At 37.7% G+C, this 23,460-nt stretch overlaps 1 protein-coding gene across 3 annotated transcripts in view; it reads left to right on the top strand.

The window, feature by feature from the left end:
• CDC7 (cell division cycle 7) overlaps positions 1–23,460 on the top strand; it is a 32,346-nt gene that overhangs the window by 4,997 nt on the left and 3,889 nt on the right. For 2 of the 3 annotated variants that reach the window (XM_030573724.1, XM_030573722.1), the window contains 9 exons: positions 6,548–6,631; positions 8,244–8,379; positions 9,169–9,262; positions 9,347–9,489; positions 12,141–12,390; positions 13,037–13,132; positions 14,059–14,234; positions 18,398–18,480; positions 22,322–22,471. In XM_030573724.1, the coding sequence (XP_030429584.1) occupies positions 8,303–8,379; positions 9,169–9,262; positions 9,347–9,489; positions 12,141–12,390; positions 13,037–13,132; positions 14,059–14,234; positions 18,398–18,480; positions 22,322–22,471 (1,069 nt within the window). In that variant the 5' untranslated portion in view covers positions 6,548–6,631; positions 8,244–8,302. The remainder of the gene's footprint in view (positions 1–6,547; positions 6,632–8,243; positions 8,380–9,168; positions 9,263–9,346; positions 9,490–12,140; positions 12,391–13,036; positions 13,133–14,058; positions 14,235–18,397; positions 18,481–22,321; positions 22,472–23,460) is intronic. The other variant, XM_030573723.1, reaches the window with a different exon arrangement.

The following is a 23,460-nucleotide window of genomic DNA, read 5'->3' as shown; positions in this document are numbered from 1 at the left end:
TTGGGGCTTTTCTTCTAAGCTATGGACTTTTTTGAAGCAATCCTGTGACAAAAGAGGCTTCCTATATGAAATTACTCCTCAATACTTTTTTTAGTAATGATCTGAAAGATTAGAAGATTCTTTACTAGCACAGCAAGATGCACCACTCAGAAAATTTTTTTAGACTTGCTTCAGCTGGAGCAGCATATGAGCAACCTTGTACTAAAAGCTGTTTTATTTCAATAGAACTTACTATATCAGTTACAGAGACAACTGAGGGGGGATATGATAGGTCTAAAATTGTGAATGGTGTGGAGAAAGTGAACGTGTTATTTAGCCCTTCATATAACATAAGAACCAGGTGTTATCCAATGTAATTAGTAGCAGGCTTAAACAAATGTAAGGAAGTACTTTCCTCATACAGTGTACAGTCACCTTTGGATCTCGTGACCAGGGGCTGTTGTGAAAGCCAAAAGTATAACTGAGTTCAAAGAAGACTTAAGTAAGTTCATGGAGGATCGGTTCATCAATGGCTATTAGCTGGAAATGGTCAGGTATGCAACCTTGCGCTCTGGGTGTCTCTAAACCTCTGGCTGCCAGAAGCTGGGACTGGATGATGGGATGGATAACTCACTAGTTGTCCTGCCATGTTCATTCCCTCTGAAGCATCTAGCACTAGCCACTGTCAGAAAACAGGATACTGGACTAGAAGGACCATTGGTCTCATAGACTCATAGACTCTAGGACTGGAAGGGACCTCGAGAGGTCATCGAGTCCAGTCCCCTGCCCTCATGGCAGGACCAAATACTGTCTAGACCATCCCTGATAGACATTTATCTAACCTTCTCTTAAATATCTCCAGCGATGGAGATTCCACAACTTCTCTAGGCAATCTATTCCAGTGTTTAACTACCCTGACAGTTAGGAACTTTTTCCTAACGTCCAACCTAAATCTCCCTTGCTGCAGTTTAAGCCCATTGCTTCTTGTTCTATCATTGGAGGCTAAGGTGAACAAGTTTTCTCCCTCCTCCTGATGACACCCTTTTAGATACCTGAAAACTGCTATCATGTCCCCTCTCAGTCTTCTCTTTTCCAAACTAAACAAACTCTATTCCTTCAGCCTTCCTTCATAGGTCATGTTCTCAAGACCTTTCATCATTCTTGTTGCTCTTCTCTGGACCCTCTCCAATTTCTCCACATCTTTCTTGAAATGCGGTGCCCAGAACTGGACACAATACTCCAGTTGAGGCCTAACCAGCGCAGAGTACTGGTCTGACCCAGTGTGGCCATTCATATGTTTTCAGAAGTCAGAAAATATGACTCCTCCTTCTGTTCTCACTTGCGAGGCTCAGCTTTATGGTTACTAGCTTCTGGTCAACGAAATCTGTATAGGACCTTCTTCAGAACATAAGAACGGCCGTACTGGTCAGACCAAAGGTCCATATAGCCCAGTATCTGTCTACTGACAGTGGCCAGTGCCAGGTGGCCCAGAGGGAGTGAACCTAACAGGCAATGATCAAGTTATCTCTCTCCTGCCATCCATCTCCATCCTCTGACAGACAGAGGCTAGGGACACCATTCAGTAATGTAACTGTCATTGGGTGGTGCAAGAATGTTATTTATGTACCCTGCAGTCTTTACATATCTGTCTTGAATGGCATTTATAGGGTTTCCTCTCATTACCTTAGGCAGGTTAGATACAAACATCAATATTGTTTTTAAAAAAACCCTGATTTCTTGTATTTAAATACAGGTTTATTCTAAACTAGATATGAAATCAACAACTTATGTTAGGACCTAAGGTGCTTATAATTTATCAATCATTTAAATTAAGTACAAAAAATATTAAGCAGTGCATATTTACTGCCAAGTTTTAAAGAAGGTCAAAGCACTGAACTGCTGGAAGTTACTGGCTAAGCATCTGGAACCAGAAGTTGTGGAAGTGCTAAACCAGCTTTTGACAGCAGTAGCCTCTTCTGCACATGTAAAAAGAGAATATTTTCTTCATTTCAATTTATTCAGATAGTTCAGGTCAATGACTAGTTTGTTCAATACCTCCTTTGTTTAATAAAGCAATTAGTTTTAAATGCAAAAACATGTTGATACTTTTCTCTCCAGCACATTTAGTTTTATTTAATAACAAAGTTCTGTTTTGTGCATTTTTAACTGAATGTGACAATTTTCTTTCAAATATGGCATGACACAAATCAAGTTAAAAAACCTAATAAATAAGAAATGCATCACACACTGTTTTCTAATGTAATAAAAATGTAAAAATTAAGAATCTGACTAGATGTATGTTAAGCGATATAATTGCTTAAATAAACATGGTTTATACTCCTGGTAGCAAAAAATAAACAAAGTCAGGAGATAAGGTATATTTAGTTGCAAAAAACCATGTTTTAATAGTTACCAACTAATGAGAATCAACCTTATTTTTAGGAAAATATCTAAAAAGTACAAATGCAGAATATGATTAAAATAGATAATTTTAAAGCCAGGTTCTGTGTTTGCTGATTAAAATCAGTGTTTTAAATCATTCACTTTGATTTTTTTGACCACTTGGGAATAGCAAACATCCTTTAAAATGGACAGTATCACATGAAAGTGTCATTCTGTATTTCTCATTGTAGTCACCTGGGAAATGATACAAACATGGACAATATTATTTTGAAGAATGTTCCTCTCCTATGGTGTTGAGAATTGTTCATTTGTCATTGTTGGCCAAAGTGATCTGATTGTAGGTTTAAGAAAAAATATCAAATGCCAAACACCATCCTAAATATTTTTGTGTTAAAGAGAGGTGGGGGGGGGGAAGCAAGGGGGTGAATGGTTATGGCTTTTCATCATTTGTAGTCAAAAACAGTAATTGGGCGAATGGTGGATATGCATTTTAACTAAAAGCTAGAAAACCCCACAAACGTGGAGGTTTTCTCAATGTATTCGCTTTCTATTAAGCATCTGAAAATATTTGTATGGTGTCTGAAATTTTTTAAAGTCAAACTATGGACTTCTCAGAACACAATTAAGCTTTCATTTTGTGAAAATGACAAATGAATACATTTGCCATGACTTTATTACTGTACAAAATAAAGCAAAATTAAGAAATAAAACTTAGCAAGAAAACAAATGTTTGTAATTCTTATGTTTAATATACTGTATAACTGCTTAATAAAAGTTTTTGCTTGTTACTGTCAGTTTCTACCACAGGTACAGATATGTGCTATTAATGTTTGAAGCATTAACTTATGTCGTTGATGTAGCAGAGTGTAAATTTCTGAATTCTTTGTTAGTCAAAGCAAAAACTTTGACATGAGGAATAATCTCTGGTAAGATCTTACTGTTCATCAGTTCTAAAATAACATACCTAACTTACAAAGTCCCCAGTTTACCATGCCTCATAGGATTTAGGAATGGCCGGGATGTTGAGCTGCTTTGCTTAACTCAGCATCTTGTGCAATTAAGCACTCTCTACTCTGAGTACTCCTGGGGGAATTCTGCACCAAAAAAAAAATATAGATATATAGATATATTCTGTGCACATTTTAAACTTCTGCATATTTTATTTGTCAAAATAACGCAGTATAATCACTTTGGTTTCAACTATTTTGGTAATTTAAACTACAATACAATGGATAGAGAATGGGAGTGGAGAGCATTGGAGAAAATCCGTGAAGCCCCTTGCTTAATAGTAATGTTGTTAGGTTTGACCCTTTATTTCTAGTTATTAGTCAACAAATATATGCAGCCATATGCTCAGTGTTACATTATAGGCAACTGAAGAGCAAGTGAGGGCAGGGAATCAAACTCACAATTAATATTTGCTAGTAACCTTTCTGGAGATGGTCAGCAGCCAACAGTTCATGGAGCACATTTTGATAAGGAATATTTTGAGTCCAAAAATTTAGACCAGTTCTAATCACGAAAGCACCATAAGCATTTATAAGGCCATACTGTCCTTTATATACCTCTGGAAATGTGAAGGAGCCTTAAAACTTTTACACCTGTTTTATACTCCTGGGGGAATTCACAAAGACAATGGGAACAATTTACTAAGCAGGCTGGCTGCTACATTCAGCTCTGCCTGAAGGGCCAGAACCTGCCCCATGTCTACCTCCTCAGAAACACCCTGAAACTCTGCCCTCCACACTGAGCGTGTTGCAATAGTGAGTGAGGGATAGAGTGTCTCTTTCTTTCACTTTCATGACTGCCCAGCTCCCCCCGCAGGTGATGATTTACATCTCTATTGACTGCTCCGGGCACCTGAACCAACCTGCCTGTGCTGCCGGGGAGGAGCTCATGACTGCTCTTGCAGTTTCCCTTTGCTTTCCCGTCAGAAGTAATTTTTTCTGCGGGGAAGCAAAGAAATTGGTAGTGGACATGAATTCTGTGCATGCACAGTGACACAAAATTCCCCCAGGAGTATACTCTACAATTAGTCACTAAAACACTTCAAAACAAGTATAGGGTGAAAATGATAGTATTTTTCTTCTAAAAAAGATCTGATGCACCTTTCTTTGCCTGCCCAGTACCAACCAGTGGCAGACACTTAAATGTTAGGAGTTTTTAAAAAATAACTACATTTTATTTTTGCAGTGTGGATACAAGCTTGGAAAGGCTGGATGGGTAACAACTATCAATGAGCATATTTTAAAAGAAGGGGAAGAGACTTGGCAGTGGGGGAAAGATGAGGAAGAATGATGAGATGAAATACAAAGTGTAGGGGCAGTAGCCTTCAGCAGTTTTAAAATGTATATATTTTTTGTAATTAACTTCCAACTAAAATTTAATTTAAAACTCTAATGGGGACTTCTGACATCTGTTTTCAGGTTCTTGAAAGGAGGGAAAGGATTCAAAAGTCACATTTCAGTCTTCTGTTTATGTTGCAGCAGTGAAATTTGTTCATTTGGGCTCATGTGGGTTTGGGAATACATATACATACAAAGTACATGCCTATTGTAATCTTTCTGGTATGACTGTTTATAAATTGATTTTTATTGTTCATGATATTTATTACATCAGTGCTTACTGTGCTTCTTTTGTATAATGTGTAATCCTAGTTTAAACATTTTGCTATTGTATGTGTTAATTTGGGCATGATTTTCCCTCTACCATTTTAGTATGTATAATACATATGAGTTTAGCTCCTACCAAATACATCATTTTTATTATGTGAAAACAATACAAACCATTCTTGAAAACATCTATTGTAGGAATATTTTATCCTTGCTGTAGTAATTAGCCACAAACTCCATAAAAGTATGGGCCAATGACTTTTTGGTTCTCACTGCTTTGAAATATCAGGCCATCTGTCTAGGTGTCTAAATATGGACTTAGGAGTCAAACACTAGTGTTACAGAAGTTGATAAAGAGTGACACTAATTGAACCCAACCATTGTAAAATGTTTCAACTTTAAATGTAACTTGCCTTGTGTATATTTTCATATGCTTTATCTTCTAAGGCTTTATAGTATTTTAGCAGTAGCATAATGGTTTATTGTTGCGTGACAATAGTTAGAACATAAGACAGCATAACAAATTAGAATTTCTCTGAAAATTACAAAAGAAGTGTGCTTTAAGAATGCGTTTGAGTCCTCTAATACTTGTCTAAAATAACAAGGGCCCATCCTTTGAGTGAAATTCCTTAGTTTTCCTATAAGAATGCAGTATCCTTGCTATGCCATCTAGTGATTGGAGTATAAAATGCAACAATTTAAATATAATCAGCATGGCTTTTTTATTTGAATATTTTTAACGCCCTCCAATAACATATGAGTTTGTCTTCCTAATATTTTCATTTTTAAACCCCTTTCTTTGTTTTGTAGTCTTTGAAGTTTACCTCTTACATACCCATTTCTCAGCAGCCAGTATACATTTGTCTTCTATGAAATGGTGACATTACTAACTCCATGTGTATGTTAGTCTCTGAACTATAATCTGAGATCCTATTAATTTTGAGGGTTGGCCATGCTGTGCTGAGTGGCAGCAATTTAAGAGTTTTAAACAAAACACTGTAGCAGCATGTAACTTATACAGCGTGATAGATGGGGCAGTACTGTTGGCATTCAGTTAGCAGTTATGTCAGAAAGGGCAGAGTTTTAATGCCCCTCTCAATTGGGTTTGTCCATGAAGGTGGATCAGAGACATCAAATTTAATCAACAGAGGTCTGGACCAAAAAAATAATAAGACAAAAGGTGGATATTCATGGATCATGAGTCTCAAGCCAAAAAAGTTAAACTCTTTGAACTACATTCTTTGACTATTTACAGTACAATATTTTTATGTGGGTGCCTTGCACTATGCTAACTGGAATAGTCTTTACTACTCTTTTGCAATCTTGGGCACTAAACTCGCAAGCGTGTTCATGTTTAACGTACGCACATGAGTGTTATTCAAATGTACCTGCATATGTCTTTGCAGGACTAGAGCCTCGGTTTGTTTTATACTGCTTTTTATGCAATTTCACCCTCATTTATCTGAAATAAAGTCTAATACATGTCCTGAAATTTAACTAGTAAACTGAGACTAAGCAAAATATTTTCTGTTTTTCCTTTATTCCCTCAACAGGAGTAAAAATAGATATTGAAAAACTTTATGAAGCAGTGCCACAGCTTGTAAATGTGTTCAAAATTAAGGAAAGAATTGGAGAAGGTAAATGTATTGAATTTTGATGTACTTAAGAAATACAAATTTTAAGAGTATAAAACTATATAATGAAGTCCAATATTGGCAAATTCTAGTATGACTGCCATTTTATAGATTGCTTTTTAGTATTGTTAGAAGGAAATGGGAGTTCTAATATTTTAGTTGCAAGTACAAATGCTTGTAGATAAGGGTTTTTCCAAAGAGATTTTCCTGCCAGATTCTTGAAACCCCTTACCAAAGTAGACTCTGATTTAAACAGCTTGTTTTGATTTAGACCAGGCAGTTTAAACATCTATAGGGTGCTGCAGCTCTTGGACTAGATTTAGCCAAGCATGTCTATGTAAAATTTAATCCACCTATATTTGTCTCTAAGGTATACATTCTAAATGTACAATTATACTCTAAGACATTTCACTACCAGTAAAGTTGTCTCTGCTTTTCTCATATTAAACCCAATGGGTGGGGCTAAGAGAGGAAGATGGACGATTATTGCTAAGATTTTTAAAATATGGCTCAAACTAGGCACATACTAAAATTTTCAAAAATTTGACAATGGGACTTAGGCCCCAATTCTGTGACCATGCACATGCTTAACTTTACTATGAATAATCCCATTGAAATCAGGGCAATAAAATTAAGCATATGTGTAAATATTTGCAGGATAGGAGCCTACACATTTTTGAAAATTTTACCTGTAAGGTCTTTGAAAGTTTTCCTCTAAACTTAATGTTTTGACTTTTTTCTTATATTTGAAAGTATATAAAGTGGATGTTTGATTTTTTTAACGGCTATTTATGATTGTAATACTTGTGATAGCTTGCTAAATGTTTAAAAACTTACTAGTTTGTAAAGCTGCTTTAAAAGAGAGCTACATATTTAGTTCAGTACAGCAATCTGAAAGTTCAAGAGCATGGAATGCTTCTTTTCATGAACAACCAACCTTATTTAATGACACTTTATTTTAATTTATAACGGTGTTTCTAACCCTGTTGATGAAAGTGAATATGTTGCTAAAAAGTGACATTTGTGACACTGGAAATACTGAAGGCTTATATGCAAAGATGTGTTTCCACTTGTACTAACTTAAGATGTGGGGTCATATCCTCCCTTCAGTTTCTCTCCCCAAAAAAGGGAAAGGGCTTGCTAGTTATTCCTTTAGCTCAAGTGGAGGGGCCTGTGTTTTTGTTGCTGATAGTACTAGAGTTCATTCCTACTGGCAACTGTGATCTGTATATGCAACTATAGTCTTGTTATGCTTGCATGCAAGTCTAACATTTTGCAATTGTAATGACTTTAAATTATATTTTATGGTCTAGTAACATTTCTTATTAATTATTTTGTACTTCCCAATTTCTGGACACTCATGGTTAATTTTCTTAAGTACTTCAGGGTTATCAGACAAATTTTTAAGTGGCTTTCTGTACTAAAACCACTTTTTAAAAGTTTTTTCCTCATGCTTTAGCCTTGACTTTGAAACCTATTGTTTTGTCACAAACTTAACTTGACTCAAATAGTCTCTTTCACCACAAGTGCAGCAGTCAGACCAGTAACATGAAATATTTTTAATTTAGCTAATCCAAAGCTGTTAAACATAAGTTTCATACTTACTTTCTTACAGGTACTTTTAGTTCAGTTTATTTGGCCACAGCCCAGCTACAAGCAGGATGTGAGGAAAAAATGGCTTTGAAACACCTAATTCCAACTAGTCATCCTCTACGAATTGCTGCTGAACTTCAGTGCCTTACGATAGCAGGGTGGGTAAACAAAAGACACTCCTTTTGCTTTAAAAAAAAAAAAAAATTGTCAACTGAATTTAAGTGTCATCTAAAACTAAGTTGTGTGTCTAGTTACTTTTTAGTTTTGGTAGTTCTTGCATTATGCTGAAGTTTTGACCACAAGAAAATAAAAATCAATAACTCTTTATATCAAGGGTGTACCATAAATGGATCATGTTAGCTATAATGCTCATGTTGCTTTATGCGAGTCTCAATTTGCAACTGACTTTGTATATGCTAGTAAAAAGTTCTAAGAGTTACACAGTATACCTATGCAATCAGACATGTTTTAGGTAGGAAACGGCTGATAGAATCCTCTCTAGTACATCTGAAAATACTGTCAATGGCATTGAATTCTTTTCACTGGTTTAGGAATAGAGGTGCACTGCTGATATTTGCTGGTTCCAAGATAGGCGGTTGGAATAGCTCTTATCTGACATTTTAAACCAGTTGCTCTCAAAAGGCTCAATCCTGGATCATGCAAATCCATGAGAGCAGACTCAAGCCCTAAAAGTGGGCCATGAAGCACCCATGGTCTGCAGAGCCCTTCGTTGCAAATTGAAGACTGAAACACTTTGAGAAAAGTAATGAGGGGATTGTGTTCAGAGTACATGCTGGTACTTTGTATGGCTGTTCATCAGTGTTAGGTTGCTGGCAATGTGGAATTTGTGTATTAATAGAAAAAGCATTGCTGAAGTTTTCTGTGGGAGCCGGGTGAAATAACCTATTTTCTATTTGTTTCAAGATAGTATTTTATTTTTCCTTTAGGGGGCAGGATAACGTTATGGGAGTTAAATACTGCTTTAGAAAAAATGATCATGTAGTTATCGTTATGCCATATCTGGAACATGAATCCTTTTTGGTGAGTCCCAGCCTTCTTTTTTATATAAGCAGTAAAATACTTAATTATAAAGAGTTGCAAAATTACAATATTCAAATCTTACAGGACGTTTTGAACTCTCTCTCTTTTGAAGAAGTACGAGAATATATGTTTAATCTGTTTAAAGCATTGAGGCGCATTCATCACTTTGGTATTGTTCACCGTGATGTCAAGCCCAGTAACTTCCTGTACAACAGGCGGCTGAAAGAGTAAGTCTACGCAGATGACTTTTATTATGATCTCATTTGGGAATGTGTGCCTTGGTAGAACATAGTAAATTAAGTTTGGGGGGTTTTCCCTTCCAACTATACAATATGGGCTTAAACAGTAGAAATACATTTAAAAATAAATAATTTTATTTAGAGTTTAGGGACTTGGTCAGGGTGGGAAAGAAAAAACAATATAGTAAGCGTGAAAAATTTGGATCACAGAACGGCAAATACTTTTTAAAAAATTAACAATTTTTAAACTCAGTGAGTAAAACTAGTAAAATTGTTGCATGTTCAATAAGATTAAACCAAATAAAATCACTGTCCATTATTTACTTTAATATAGTTAATACTGACCATTATTTGTATACCGCATACAAATGTATGTGTGTGTCTTGCAGCACACCAAATGTACATAGCAAGAAAACTGATGTTTTGGAGTTGCTTTTTATTGTCTTGCACTATGTAGCTTTTCTACAATTAGCTATTCCTAAAACTAGGTCAGGTTGTATTAATTATCTTATCAGCAAGTAACTAAATTAAGGTAGCTAGGTGATATTGTCCACCTTTTGCAAGGAGTTCAGAGTTGCCTTCCTGTTAGTGAGTAGCTATATCCTTATGGCTTGGTAAATATTTCACTGCAGTCCATACAAGAGTAAGGTAAAACTTTATAGGGAAAACTGTCTTGCATCAATCTACGCATCTAGAAATTCTGTGGAAGTAATTTTCTTAACTCTCAGAAGATGAATTTCTCCCATATTGCTTGTTTACTCTGCTAGAATCATTTTAGAAAAGCATTCTATTGTTTCTGAAGTGCTTTTTATGAGATCTGATGTTGAGTCAAGTGTTGCATTCATGAAACAAAATAGTGACTCAGAATGACTTTCCCATGGCAAGTAGTAAGCATTTTACGTGTGTATGTGCCACCAGCTTTTGTGGAACCAAAGTCTTCAATTTAAAAAAGTTGTTGTTCTCAATGTAATGGGGTCAACACCCAAGTCTCATGAGCGCCCCTCTGGTTGGGGGTGTCCATGATCTTTAAACCAGTCCAGCCCTGGTATGGGGCCATATCCCCGGGGCCCCCTCCCTGGAGACACTGTCTTCCTGCAATTGCCCCAGGCTCAGTCCCTGCAGCCAGCCAAGAGCGCCTTCATTGCTCCCCTGGTCCCTGCTAGTAGACTGTCTTTGGCTCAGTCCTACCAGCCAGCCAGGAGCCTCTTGCTCCCCCAGTCCATGCCCCTATTTAGCTGTCTGTTGTGCTGCAGTTCCCTCAGTCAGCCAAGCATGCCGTCCTTTCTTCTCCAGCTCCAAGCAGCAACTACCCTGTCTTTGGCTCTGTAGGTCCTTTTTATAGGGCCCTCCTGGGCCTTCACTGACTGCTTCCCCCCTTGCAGTCACTCTAGCCTGCTTAGAGGACCTTTCCATTGCTCCTTTCCTGGGATAAGTGTGGCAGGACCCTGAGGCCTCCATCAGGGGGCCTTTGGGCATAGTCTACTCCATCAGACTCATCATTGCAAAGAAACTTTCAGATGTGAATCGAGTGTAAACTAATACAGTCATATCTTCTGAAGTCTGCAGCCAGCTCCAGTGGTGTTGCTGAAATCTGCAACAATTTCAGCATTGTGAAAACCAATAGGTCTTGTCTGTTTTCACTGTTACTGTTGGACAGCAGTGAAATTGATAAGAATCAAGTCAGATTCACTCAGCTGTTGTTGTCTGAGGTAGTTGTGAACAATAGTGGAGGCGGGCACTGGAGTTATTGACTAGGGGAATGGAAGCTAAAGGTGAGACTGATGAGAGGGGTTGTAAAGCCCTCTTTGGTAGCAGCCAGAAAGCTGAAAGAAGGATAAAGTAGCAAAGACATTCCACTCAGATCTTCCTGAAGCCTGGGGAAAGATTAAAGTAGCAGAGACCCACCCAGTCTCATAGTAGCCAGTGAGATGTGGGGAATAGAAATTTCCAGCATCATCCCATTTTTTTAGTAGCTTGGTGGGGATACAAGGTGGGTATTGACTTCTTGCTTGGACATTTGCCCCTTGCCAGTAATGTCCACTATCTTTCATAAGTCTGAAACTATTAGGTTTAATCTTCTGTCTATTAAATGCTTAGTAAAATTTTCAAGCCCAGTGTGTGTGGGTGTGTATAAAATTTGAGGGAAATTGACAAAATATAGGGATTAGGTAAAGGTAAGATAAGGGATGCAGGGGGAAGGATTTTGACACTGGAAATAACACATAAGAAAAGAACAGAAAATGGAAGAAGAGAAAATAAGTAACAAAATAATAGTAAGCAGGGCTTATTAATTAGTATTCAGTGATTACTGACTGTTTGTCAAACTGTATTGGATAATTTTTTTTATATTTCACCACCCTAAGAATGAGACTTTTTTAAAAACATTCATTTGATGATCAATTTTCTATTATGGTTACAGCATAACTGTTCTTTAAATTGCAGTGAATATAGTGGAACAATTATATTTCACCTGGTTAATATGTTTAAAGCATCTGGGTAAGAGGAGTCAGCTAAATTTTCAAACTCTGCCTCTTGTGTGGGATAAATGCCAATGTATACCTTAGCTTCTGTTCTAAGGAACTGGGTTTTTTGAATAGTATAATTTTCTTAAATTGTCTTTTTAAATTTGTGTCTTCTAGGTATGCCCTAGTAGATTTTGGTTTGGCACAAGGAACCCCTGATACGAAAATAGAACTACTCAGAGTTGCCCAGTCTGAAAGCCAACAGGAAAGTTGCTCACAAAATAAGCCTCACCTAACTTTGGGAAACAGGGTTTCTGTCAATGTTACAGCATCTAGACAGATAGCTCAACAGTCAGCCTCAAAAACACCTGATAAATGGTGCTGCTCGCTTTCACAAATGCAGATTAAACAAGGAAAAGGAGGAAAGGTTCTGAGTCTTTTTAACTAATATTGCCACATGAGTTTATTTAATGTATTATTTCATCCAACAGGGGGAGATGTAATACTAAAACAATTTGTCAGGCTCCAATTCCAAATCTTACTGTGTGTGCACTTATGCAACATGTTAGAAACGTTTTGTAAGAGTTAAACTGTTTGTAAAAATGGAACTAGTTTCTGAATAACTATATAGGCTTTGAACATTACTTCAGTGTCTACTATATCTAACAATAAAAATAGTGGATTCTTATGTAATGCTGCATGCTGTGTAAAATGCAGTAATGTTTAGTGAGCCCCTGAATCTCCTTATATAAAAGTAGTTAACATTTTAGCAATACATACCATGGCTTCCCTCCCCACAAAGTTTCTCATCTCAAGTTTAGTTGCACATCAAAGTACAACTGCTGTACGTGTAAATTTCAGGGTGTCTTGGCATATTTCTGAAGGGATGTGTTTTGTAAGCATGTTTATGGTTTTGTCTAGACTATGTTGTCTTCATCCACAGTAAGCTGGTGCCTGGAAATGACTTGCATGCAGCTGTTTTTGCCTTATGTCACATCATACTTTTAAATACTGTTAGATTACAGCTGACAGCGTTACAGATAATTCTTATTGTCCTTTTTTCATTGTTGTAGGATGGGTCTGCGCACCATTCTGTCCAGCGCTCTGTCTTTGGAGAGAGAAATTTTAATATCCATAGCTCCACATACCAGGACAGCCCCACAATAAAAGTAAGCAATACTGCTCACCAGGAACACAATCAATTATACACTTCAATAGTTGTGGAACTTAACTGTGCTTTAGTACTAGATATCCCTGACTACTATTAGTGACTTGTTGTGGCACTAACAATTATTGAACAGAATTGGCATTTTAGCAAAGTCTTACATTTACTAAAGACTTAAGTGATTTTTTTTCAAGCTATTGGAGTGACAGTAGTTACTGTTATGGTCTAGCTGTTGCCCCACATGATTTTGTTTATATAGTAATTAATCTTTTTCTATCTGTGTATCTATGTAGCTTAGAAATTACTCCAAAAGCTTGCTTTTGTGTTCTGCAGTTGATAAGGCTACAGAGAAAACAGACAAAGTTTGTAATAAACATTTTTACTATACTGTTTATAATCAGGGCATGATGTCTAGTGAAAAACTAGACATTAGCAAGAAAAGCCATAACTATGAACAAAGACAGAGGGTTTGGCCAACAGTGATATTTTAACTTGGCAGTTTTGGCTTTGAAATAATATAGCCAAATACTAGCATCTATCTCACTTCTTAGTGTTTTTCCATTCCCATTTTTGCACAGAGTGTTTTAATTAAAAACAAAAGAGACAAAACCCTAGCCAATAACTAAACATTATACTGGTAAACATTACTGTAATTTCAAAGTACTTATGAATATATTGTGGATATTAATTAGTAGTAGTCACTGAAAGTCTAATTTCCCAAGAAAATCACCACTAACTTTACGAATCTTAAATCCCTTGCTACTCTTATTAGCCTTTGCGTTATCAGTAAATAAGACTGGTGCTTTCCTCTTAAAACTGGTAACATATGTTAGTGCTTTCTACACTAATGGAAGGGGAAGCGGAATAATGAAGCAAAATGGAAATAGCATTTAAATTTCTAATATTTAGAACATAACATCTATATTACAGCTCATAAAGCAATCAAAAGTGATGGATGTTGCATCTAGAAAATTAGCAACAAAGAAGAAGATTTCTACAAAAGCAGTGAACAATGGTGTAGCCAGGAAAGCTGCCAACAGTTACCCAGCTATCTTGACCTGTGACTGTTATGCAACAGATAGAGTTTGCAGTGTTTGCCTTTCAAGGTAATTTGCTTTTGATGATTCTGTAAAATCAACTTCTGTGCTGTCAAGCAAGGTTAGAAACTTAGATTTATTGGACAGTTGATTTAGTAAATGAAAGATAGCATTAGACCTATGCAAGTTACATGTATTAAAACACAGTGTATTCTAACCTGACAAAGGTCATGGATTTTATATGGTTCTCACTTCCAGTGCTAACTTTCTCATTGCAGATAAATGCAATTTATTTGTAGTTAAAACAGTTTGACATTGAAAGAGTTTTCTCCATTGGATGTTAGTGTATATAGAGACTGTTCCTTTAAGGTGTGGGGGACTTTTAATTTCAATAAGATAATAGCTTAACAATTCTCTGCAATAAAATTCTGAAATGGGTTTGTAACAGGTCTTATTTACACCTAGATGGGTTTTCCTATATATTCTCTCTCTCTCACTCACTCACACACACACCCCTCTCCTATAGCAGTTACCCTTCTCAATGCAGAAACAGTGTGTAATAGTGTAGGTCCACTATTGCAGGAAAGGAAAGCTAGTAACAGATGCCATCAAGAAGGCTGAAGTGTTCAATGCCTATTTTGTTTCAGTCTTTGCTAAAAAGGGTTAAAAAAAAAAAGAGTACCCAGGGAATTAGAGCACTCAGGCTAACTTGGATACCTGGAAAGATACTGGAACAAATGATTCAATCAATTTATAAGCACCTAGAACAGGCCTGCACAACTCATAAAGCAGCGAGGGCCACATTACTCCAAAGAAAACAGCCCCATGGAAACATCCTCCCCCCCCCCGGACCTCCCAGCCCACGGAAACACCCCGCCCCAGCACTGCCCAGCCCTGCAGAAACAAACCCTCCTTCCCCAGCGCACCCCACCAAAACAGCTGTAGGTCAAAAAGGAAGGTTGGGGGTGGGGAGGTGATACTTGATTTTAAATCAATCAGGGGCTCCCAGCTGAAGAGGTGGCTGGGAGCTGTCAGGGGCAAATTAAAGGGCCTGGGGCTCTGGTGGCTGGGGGAAACTGGAGCTTTGCGGGGCTGGGGCAAGGATTTAAAGGGCCTAGAGCTCCTACCGCTGAGGGGAGCCCAAGCCCTTTAAATCCCAGCCCCAGCCCATCCACCGGAGCCATCAAAGGGCTCTAGACTGCCTGGAGCTGCCAGGGAGCCCTGAGCCCTTTAAATCTCAGCCACAGCTGGGAATCTGTGCAGGCAGCCCAGAGCCCTTTGATTCCCAGCTGTGGCTGGGATTTAAAGGGCTCTGGGCTCCCCGCTGCTGCGGGGAGCCCAGAGTCCTTTGATTCCCCGTCGCGGGCCGCACAGTGAGCGTCCGGCCATATGTTGTGCAGGCATGACCTAGAGGATAACAGAGTTATAAGGATTAGCCAAGATGGATTTGTCAAGAACATGTCAAACCAACCTAATTTATTTCTCTGAGTGGGTTACTGGCCTAGTGGATTGGAGCGGGGGAGGGGGACAATAAATGTGATACCTTGATTTTTAGTAAGGCATTTGATCCCACATGACATTCTCACAAGCAAGCTAGGGAAATGTGGTCTAGGAGAAAACTTGCAAAACTGGTTATCGGAATAGTTATTGATAGCTTAGCATCATACTGGGAGAGTGTATCTAGTGGGATCAGTCCTGGGTCTGGTAGTAGTCAATATTTCCATTGACGACTTTGATAGTGGAGTGGAGAGTCCACTTATAAAATTTGTGGATGACACCAAACTTGGAGGTATTGCAAGCACTTGGGAGGACAGGATTAGATGCAAAACAACCTTGATAAATTAGAGAATTAGTCTGAAATCAATAAGATGACATTCAGTAGAGGCAAGTGCAAAGTACTTCACGTAGGATGGAAAAATCAAATGCACAACTACAAAATAGGGAATAATTGGCTAGATGGTGCTGCTGCTTAAAAGGATCTGGGGTTTATAGTAGATCAAAAATTGAATGAGCCAACAATGAGCCATTTTGAAAAAAGGCTAATATTATGGGATGTATTAGGAAGAGTGTTGTTTGTGAGACATGGGATGTAATTGTCCACTCTACTTTATACCCCAGCTGGAGAACTGTGTCCAATTCTGGGTGCTACATTTTAAGAAACATGTGGATGAACTGGAGAGAGTCCAGAGGAGAGGAACAAAAATGATAAGATTTGGAAAATCTGACCTATGAGGAAAGGCTAAAAGGTTTTGAGGAAAAAACTGAGTTGGGGATCTGATAAGTCCTCAGATATGGTAATATCTGTAAGGCCCGTGACAAGTTGTTCTTCATGTCCATCAATGCAGGACAAGAAGGAAGTAATGGGCTTAATCAGAAGAAATTTAGGTTAGATATTTGAAAACCCTTTCTAACTCTTCAGGGTATAAAGGTCTGGAATAGGCTTCCAAGGGAGGTTATGTAATCCCCATAATTGGAGGTTTTCAAAAACAGGTTGGACAAACACCTGTCAGGAATAGTCTGAGTTTACTTGGTCCTGCCTTAGTACTTGATGACTTCTTCTTGAGGGCCCTTCCAGCTCTACAGCTTTATAATTCTATGATTAAACCAGCAAAACAGTTATTTTGGCAGCATAGCTTAAACTAGTTCCCCAAACAGAATAAGCTAAACGAGGAAGAGGGTTTTTTTTTTCTTTCATGCAATAACTACATCTGCACTAAGACTTTGCTGGAATAGCTATGTCTGTTAGGGATGTGAAATGTCACAGAGCTAACAGACATAGCTATGTCAGCAAAATTTAAGTGTAGGCCAAACCACATTTAAAAATGAACTGAAATGCTGTTCAACCCCCCCCAAAACCTGAAAATGTAAAATTATTTTACTTTATTAATTTATGAAAACTTTACATCTTAAAACCCTACATTTGACAAATGTAGGCACTACTTAGCTAAGCAGTCAAGACCTGAATTCAGGGTTCCATATTTCTCTTGCAAGGGTCAGTCATGTCTTCCTTTTATTGTAGATATTTCTAGGCACCTACAAGAACACTCAGCAGCCTTTAAGTGCTGTGCAAGGGAAATATAGAACCATGAACTCAGGTCTTGGCAAGTAAATAAGAGGAAACATATTTGTTAAACAAATTTAACTTTTATCTCGAAACTTACACTGTGTGAACTGTTCCAAAAAATAGTAATAACACATCTGAAATTGTCTTTTTTCATATGAAATTTCAACAAACGTTGAAATACATACATTCTAGTATTTATAAGGCATTTTGGTTGCCCTTTAACATACTGTTTTCTGCACATTTGGTTGTTCATCGCTAAAAGGAAAACTGTTAATTTTGTCTTGTAGCCTAAGACAGGGAGGGAAGTTAGGTTTTTTTTCTCTAGACATGTAAATTGTAAGTAAGTAAATTGTAAAGGACATTTATCATGTACACGCCTTAATAGTCAGACTGGCCAAACAATTTGGCATTTAATTCAAATCCATCCCATATGTGGAGTTAGCTTCCATTCATATGAGCCATTCCTCCATCAGGGATGTGGGTTATTCCAACAATTCTTTGCATTAATGAGAAAGTTCTGTTTACTGGGTGTGGTTTCCAAAATACTATGTGTTCCCTTACTTCCTGGTCTGATGTGACTGTATTTTGACAATCATTTAATCTTGTTAGTCAAACATGCCATTTTTCCTGAGCATGAGGGGGTTCAAGTTACTAATTCAGAAAACAAACCTGACCCCTGCAAGCCAGACAGGTAGGGCTACATGGGGGACACTCAGAATTTTAAGATGAATTAACTAAATGTTTGTATGTGCTTTAACTTCATCACACCTGTGCGGATGCTCATATTCAAAAGTAAAGTGGCCTTAAGCTATGTGCTTTAACTAAAAGTGTGAAGTTAATTCATCTTATCTTTTCTGAATCTCCCCATGTAAGCCAGCCCTTAATAGAAATCATACCGCAGCTGAATGGAACTGAAAACATAATCATGATAGAAGCATGCAACTTATTTGTATACTGTTCTCACTCTAAATATTGTCTGTATTCAACATATCTACTATTGCCTGTTTAAAATGTTAATACGTGAACATACCACAATGTTGACATGTCTCATGGAAGCATATGTTAGAAATGGTTTTAATGGTTTTAAAAGTCTTCTGTTGTAACTAGAAACATTATGAATTCTGTTTCCTATTACACTCTTAAATGTGCTCTTCTTTTTTATTACAAGACATCAGCAAGTTGCTCCTAGGGCAGGTACACCAGGATTCAGAGCACCAGAGGTGTTAACTAAGTGCCCTACTCAGACTACAGGTAGTATGCCTCAGACTGAATTTAGTGACTCTTCTACACTTGGGTTTTCCCCATTTGTGCATATTACTTTCTCTGAGTCTAAGAACTCCTTTTCTGTTTACATATGGAATTCATTTTATTGTCCTTTCTAACATTATTCAAGCATTTCCTGGTTGTTGTGGTGTTTTGTTTTTTTAATTAGAGTGTTCATTACTCAGAATGAAGAACAAGTTAATGTTTTTTAAAATAAATCTTTCATTCATTTAAGGTAAAGAGCCACATGCAGCAGTTCAGTAGAGTTTCTTTTTAAAAAGACAAAACTTTCAGCTTTTGTCCAACATTTTGGCTTTGTGTCAATTTAAATGTTCTGAAGTGCCCTTCTCTCCTCCCCCTCCCCCACCCTGTTTATACTTTTAGATGCTTTTAAAGAGAGTCTATCAAACAATGTGCTTTCAGAGCAAGTATAATTAACATAGTATGTCTGCAAACATTCTTAAAAGTCTACAGGAAAAGCTGATGTAGACTATTTGATCTGTGCAGGCATCCAGAAATCAATGGATGTGAGATGAACAGCCTTAATAAAATTAATATCTTGAGTAATCAAGATTGCTTCTGAACGGGTTCCTCTGATCCCCAAAACTCTTCCTCCTGGATAGAAAAGTCAGGGTTCAGACTGCATAAAGCTTTCCTTTTTTCTTATTGAGATGTGCACTTGTATTAGGTTGCCAGTTAAAACACACACTCCTTTTTTGAGTTCAAAAAATCTAAAGATAAAGACTTCTGTAGCCTAGTAGTTCAAAGTGGAAAAGATGGTTAGTCTGTCAGCCACATAGCTGATGTAAATACTGTGGAAAGGAGAACGTTTGTGAAAAGTGAGACTAATAAAAGGCAATAGTTAGTGGAGTAGTTAAGTTATGATACATGAGAAATAAGAAATGCAAACACTCAAATCATGGATTAAATCATTGAGAGCAATGAATTTTAGGGTTTAAAGCATAAGGTTGAGAGATGTGTCCTAATCCTAGTTCTCCCAGACTTATTTTTGTGGCTTACGTCACTTCAGGCAGGATCCACAAAGATATTGTGTTACATGCTCAATGTTGCAACTCCTAACCCCTACATGCCCTGCTACCTAGTGGACTCCTCAGCTCCATGTTAGGCACCCAAGCTGCAGAGAGTTAGGCAGTCAAGGGAGGCAATGTCAGAAGCCAACAAACTGAGTGAGGAGCCACCTAAGCTAACCCAGAGTAAAAAGCAGAGGTCAGGGGTGGGTCTTAGACCCAGATCTTCAGTGGTATTTAGGCACCTAACTCACATTGATCTGGGCCTTAAGTGCCTGACTGACAGGCCTAGAGGTAGGCACCTCCCTCAACCATGAACCTTCTAGAGTTAAGTGCCTGAACCAGGTGAGCTACTTAGGTATCCAGTACCCTAGCAGCTGAAACCCAGGCCTTTCATGTTCTCTCCACCCAAAAAAAGAGACATTCTGGAATACCCAATGTCCTGGAGGTTAAGACACTCATTTGGGTTGTGGGTTCAAGTTCCTGCTTCAAGTCAGGCAGTGCAGGGACTTGAACCAACATCCCACGTGAGTGACCTAAGCAAACAGACACACATGCCAATCTAACCTGTTGGAACGGTTCCACTTTGTATTAAATAATCATTGGGACAGGGATTTGACCCCAGATCTCCCACATCCAATGTGAATGCCCTAACCATTTGGTTATAGTCAGTATTGCTCTCTGAATATTTATACAAAGAGCAACAGTTTCAACAGGAGAGATTCCCACACCTATATACCCAGTTGTCTGGTGGCTAGGACAGTCACCTGAGATGTGGGAGAGCTGGGTTCAAGTCAGGTCCCTCACACCCAAGGTTAGTATTCTAAGCAAATAGACACACGTGCCAATCTGCAGGAGAATGCCTAAATTGAGAATGCTGTTTCATGGCTTGGTTTGAGGTAGGGCTTGGATTAGTTTAATTTAGTGGTGGCATCAGCACTTAACTCTGCAAATGCTGACCTGTGCAAATTTAGTCATCTACAGGATTAGGCAACAGGTGAGTGGCAGTTTTGAGAATGTCAGAGGCACCTAAATCATGGATATAAATGCCTAAAGAGGCAGTTAGGCACTTAAATACCTCTGTAGATCTAACCTGTAATGTCTAGGACTCTGCTTCCCCATCCATAAAGTGAGGCTAATATTTAACTACCCCCCAAGGGTCTAATGCTAACTTCATCAATTATTATAATTTTGAGATCCTCCTGCAGAAGTGCAAATACCACTTTGCAGCTGTGTGCCCATAACTCCATCTGTTTAGCTATTTCTTCATTAAAGAGTATAACTACTAGTTTGACAATTTCAGGTAACTTAGCACTTTACATATTCAGAGCTCTGAGTCTTTGTAAATGAAATAATTAAATTCAGATCTGTATAATTTGAATTCCCTTGGCCTTTTTTTAAAAAAAAGACAAAAGCTGTTATTTTTCTCTCGAACACAGAGAACTGTTCAACCCCTCTTTTCCTTTCCCCACCATTCCTCAAAAAATGATGGCAGACAGATATTCTCATGTATCAGAGGGGTAGCCATGCTAGTTACAGATATTCTCATAACTAGTGCTGAAAGTTTCCATCATGTTTGGGCAACTTTCTCCATTACAGTTGTACTCTTCATAAAACTTTGAAAACAATTAACAACTCCTAAGTGCTACATTTCTTATGGTGGTTACTTTATCAGGTGATTTCAGGTTAGAGGTAAAGTCTTCAGTATGATAAATCCATTTGGAATTGCCAAATAATCATCCACTGTTACAGGAAAAAATTAATTACTTCAGATATTTAATTATTTGGAATTAGTGCTGGCTGTATATTTTAACCTTCCTTTTCTCTAGGCAAATTTTTAGATAATCTCTAGAGCATGTATTTTTACTAAAACACTAAGTTAATGGTTATTGGCAAACATTGTAATCCACCAGCCTAATATTTTTTCCCCTACCTAAAAGACTTAGTACTGGCTAGAGCTATATCTGCATACTGTGACTGTGTGCTTAAAACTAGCATCAGATTAAGGCCTTGATCCTGCAAATACTGAAGTAAATTCTAACTCTACTTAGAGTGGTTCCATAAAAGTCATAGGACTATTCATATGGGTCAAGCTATGCATGTGCTTACAGGACTGGGAACTAAGGGCTTGTTTTCACTACCATTAGGGTTAGTCAACCTAAGTTATGCTACTTCAGCTATGTAAGGGGTTCTCAAACTGGGGGTCACAAGGTTATTATGGGGGGCGGGGGGAGTGGCCGCAAGCTGTCAGCCTCCACCTCAAACCCCATTTTTGCCTCTACCATTTATAATGGTATAAATATTAAAATATATTTAAGTTTGTTTCTTTTTAAAAGGGGGGGAGTGACACTCAGAGGCTTCCTATATGAAAGAGGTCACGAGTACAAAAGTTTGAGAACCACTGAGCTATGTGAATAACATAGTTGGAGTCAACATAGCTTAGGTCAATTTACCCCAGAGTCTTCACTGCTCTGTGTTGACAGGAGACACTCTCCAGTCAACTTCCCTTACTTTTCCCAGAGGTGGATCGGAGTTGACCAGAGAGCACTCTGCTGTCGATTTAGTGGGTCTTCACCAGACCCACTAAATTGACCACTGCTGCCTTAAGACAGCCCTAAAACTGTACTAATCTACAACTTTAACCATGTAGTTTACATTTCAACAAAATGAATAAGTAATTCATCACATTATTTCTTTTGAAACTTTGCTGGTCATCAGGGTTTTTTTTTGTTTTTTTTTTTAAGAGTCTAGGTGATAAAGTTGTGGGTTCTTTTTTACTAAAAGCTTGCTTTCAATTGCAGCAATTGATATGTGGTCTGCAGGAATCATATTCCTTTCTTTGCTCAGTGGACGGTATCCATTTTACAAAGCAAGTGATGATTTAACTGCTTTGGCACAAATCATGACTATTCGTGGATCCAGAGAAACTATTCAGGCTGCGAAAACGTTTGGTATGCAAGTTTAATCACAGAAAATATGTTTAATGTTTATAATTTGCATTTATATAGTGCTGTTCATCCTAAAGAATTCTCAAACTCCTTACCAACTATATATTGCCCTTCAATGAAATGCAGCAATTTTGGGAATGGCATATAGCAACTATGTAATGATTCCTACAGGAATTTGGTTAGAACATTTGAGCTAACCAACATCCATATTCCTTCAGAAAGTGCCGTGGAGTTTTAAATCAATGTGGCTGAAAATATGGATATAGTAACTATTAGGTTGTTTAAAAGCCATTAGAAATATTTGGGATTAAAAATATTCCAGTGGAAACAGGATTTTTTTATACAAGTAAACATTTCCCTCCTTTCCATTGTTTATAACTCAAGCATTGCAGCATTTAATATCTGAAAGTGAAACTGATGACAATTTTCATTCTCCAAACTGGGAGATGCAAATTATGGAAAACAGCATAAAGAAAGAAAAGGTAAATTGGGTTTTCATGTTTCTTTATTTCTCGTAATCGAAGGTAGTGGTTGTAAAACACACGTAAATTGGTTATATCATCTTAAAGTTGGTGTGTCTGGCCAGAAGTGGTTTAAATGTTAGTTTTCACTATTTGATGAGCATTGGGATCAAACAAAAAAAAGCTTTTCAAAGTCACACAATGGGTCAATTTCACGAAGTGCATCTCTGGATGATGTAGAATATTGCAGGACAGATGGCAAAGCCACCAGTAGCCTCAATTTAAGTAAGAGCACTTTTGCCTCACCTCCTACAACTCCAGAATGCTACTCTGCTGTTTTCTATGGGGCCAGAAACTTGAGCCTGCTGCAAAATGGCAATACAAAAACGTCATGACTACCAAGTCTATATAAGGAAAGTATTAAATATAGGAAAAATGCAAAAGCTAGCAAAAGGAAAGTAAAATGTTTAGTGTTCATATAACTTGAGAGAAATGAGGAATAGGCAGTTATTTGCCACTTCACAAATAACT

Source organism: Gopherus evgoodei, chromosome 8 (genome assembly GCF_007399415.2).
Source record: "Gopherus evgoodei ecotype Sinaloan lineage chromosome 8, rGopEvg1_v1.p, whole genome shotgun sequence".
Classification (NCBI taxonomy): domain Eukaryota; kingdom Metazoa; phylum Chordata; order Testudines; family Testudinidae; genus Gopherus; species Gopherus evgoodei.
This window is presented reverse-complemented; position numbering and strand designations above follow the sequence as displayed.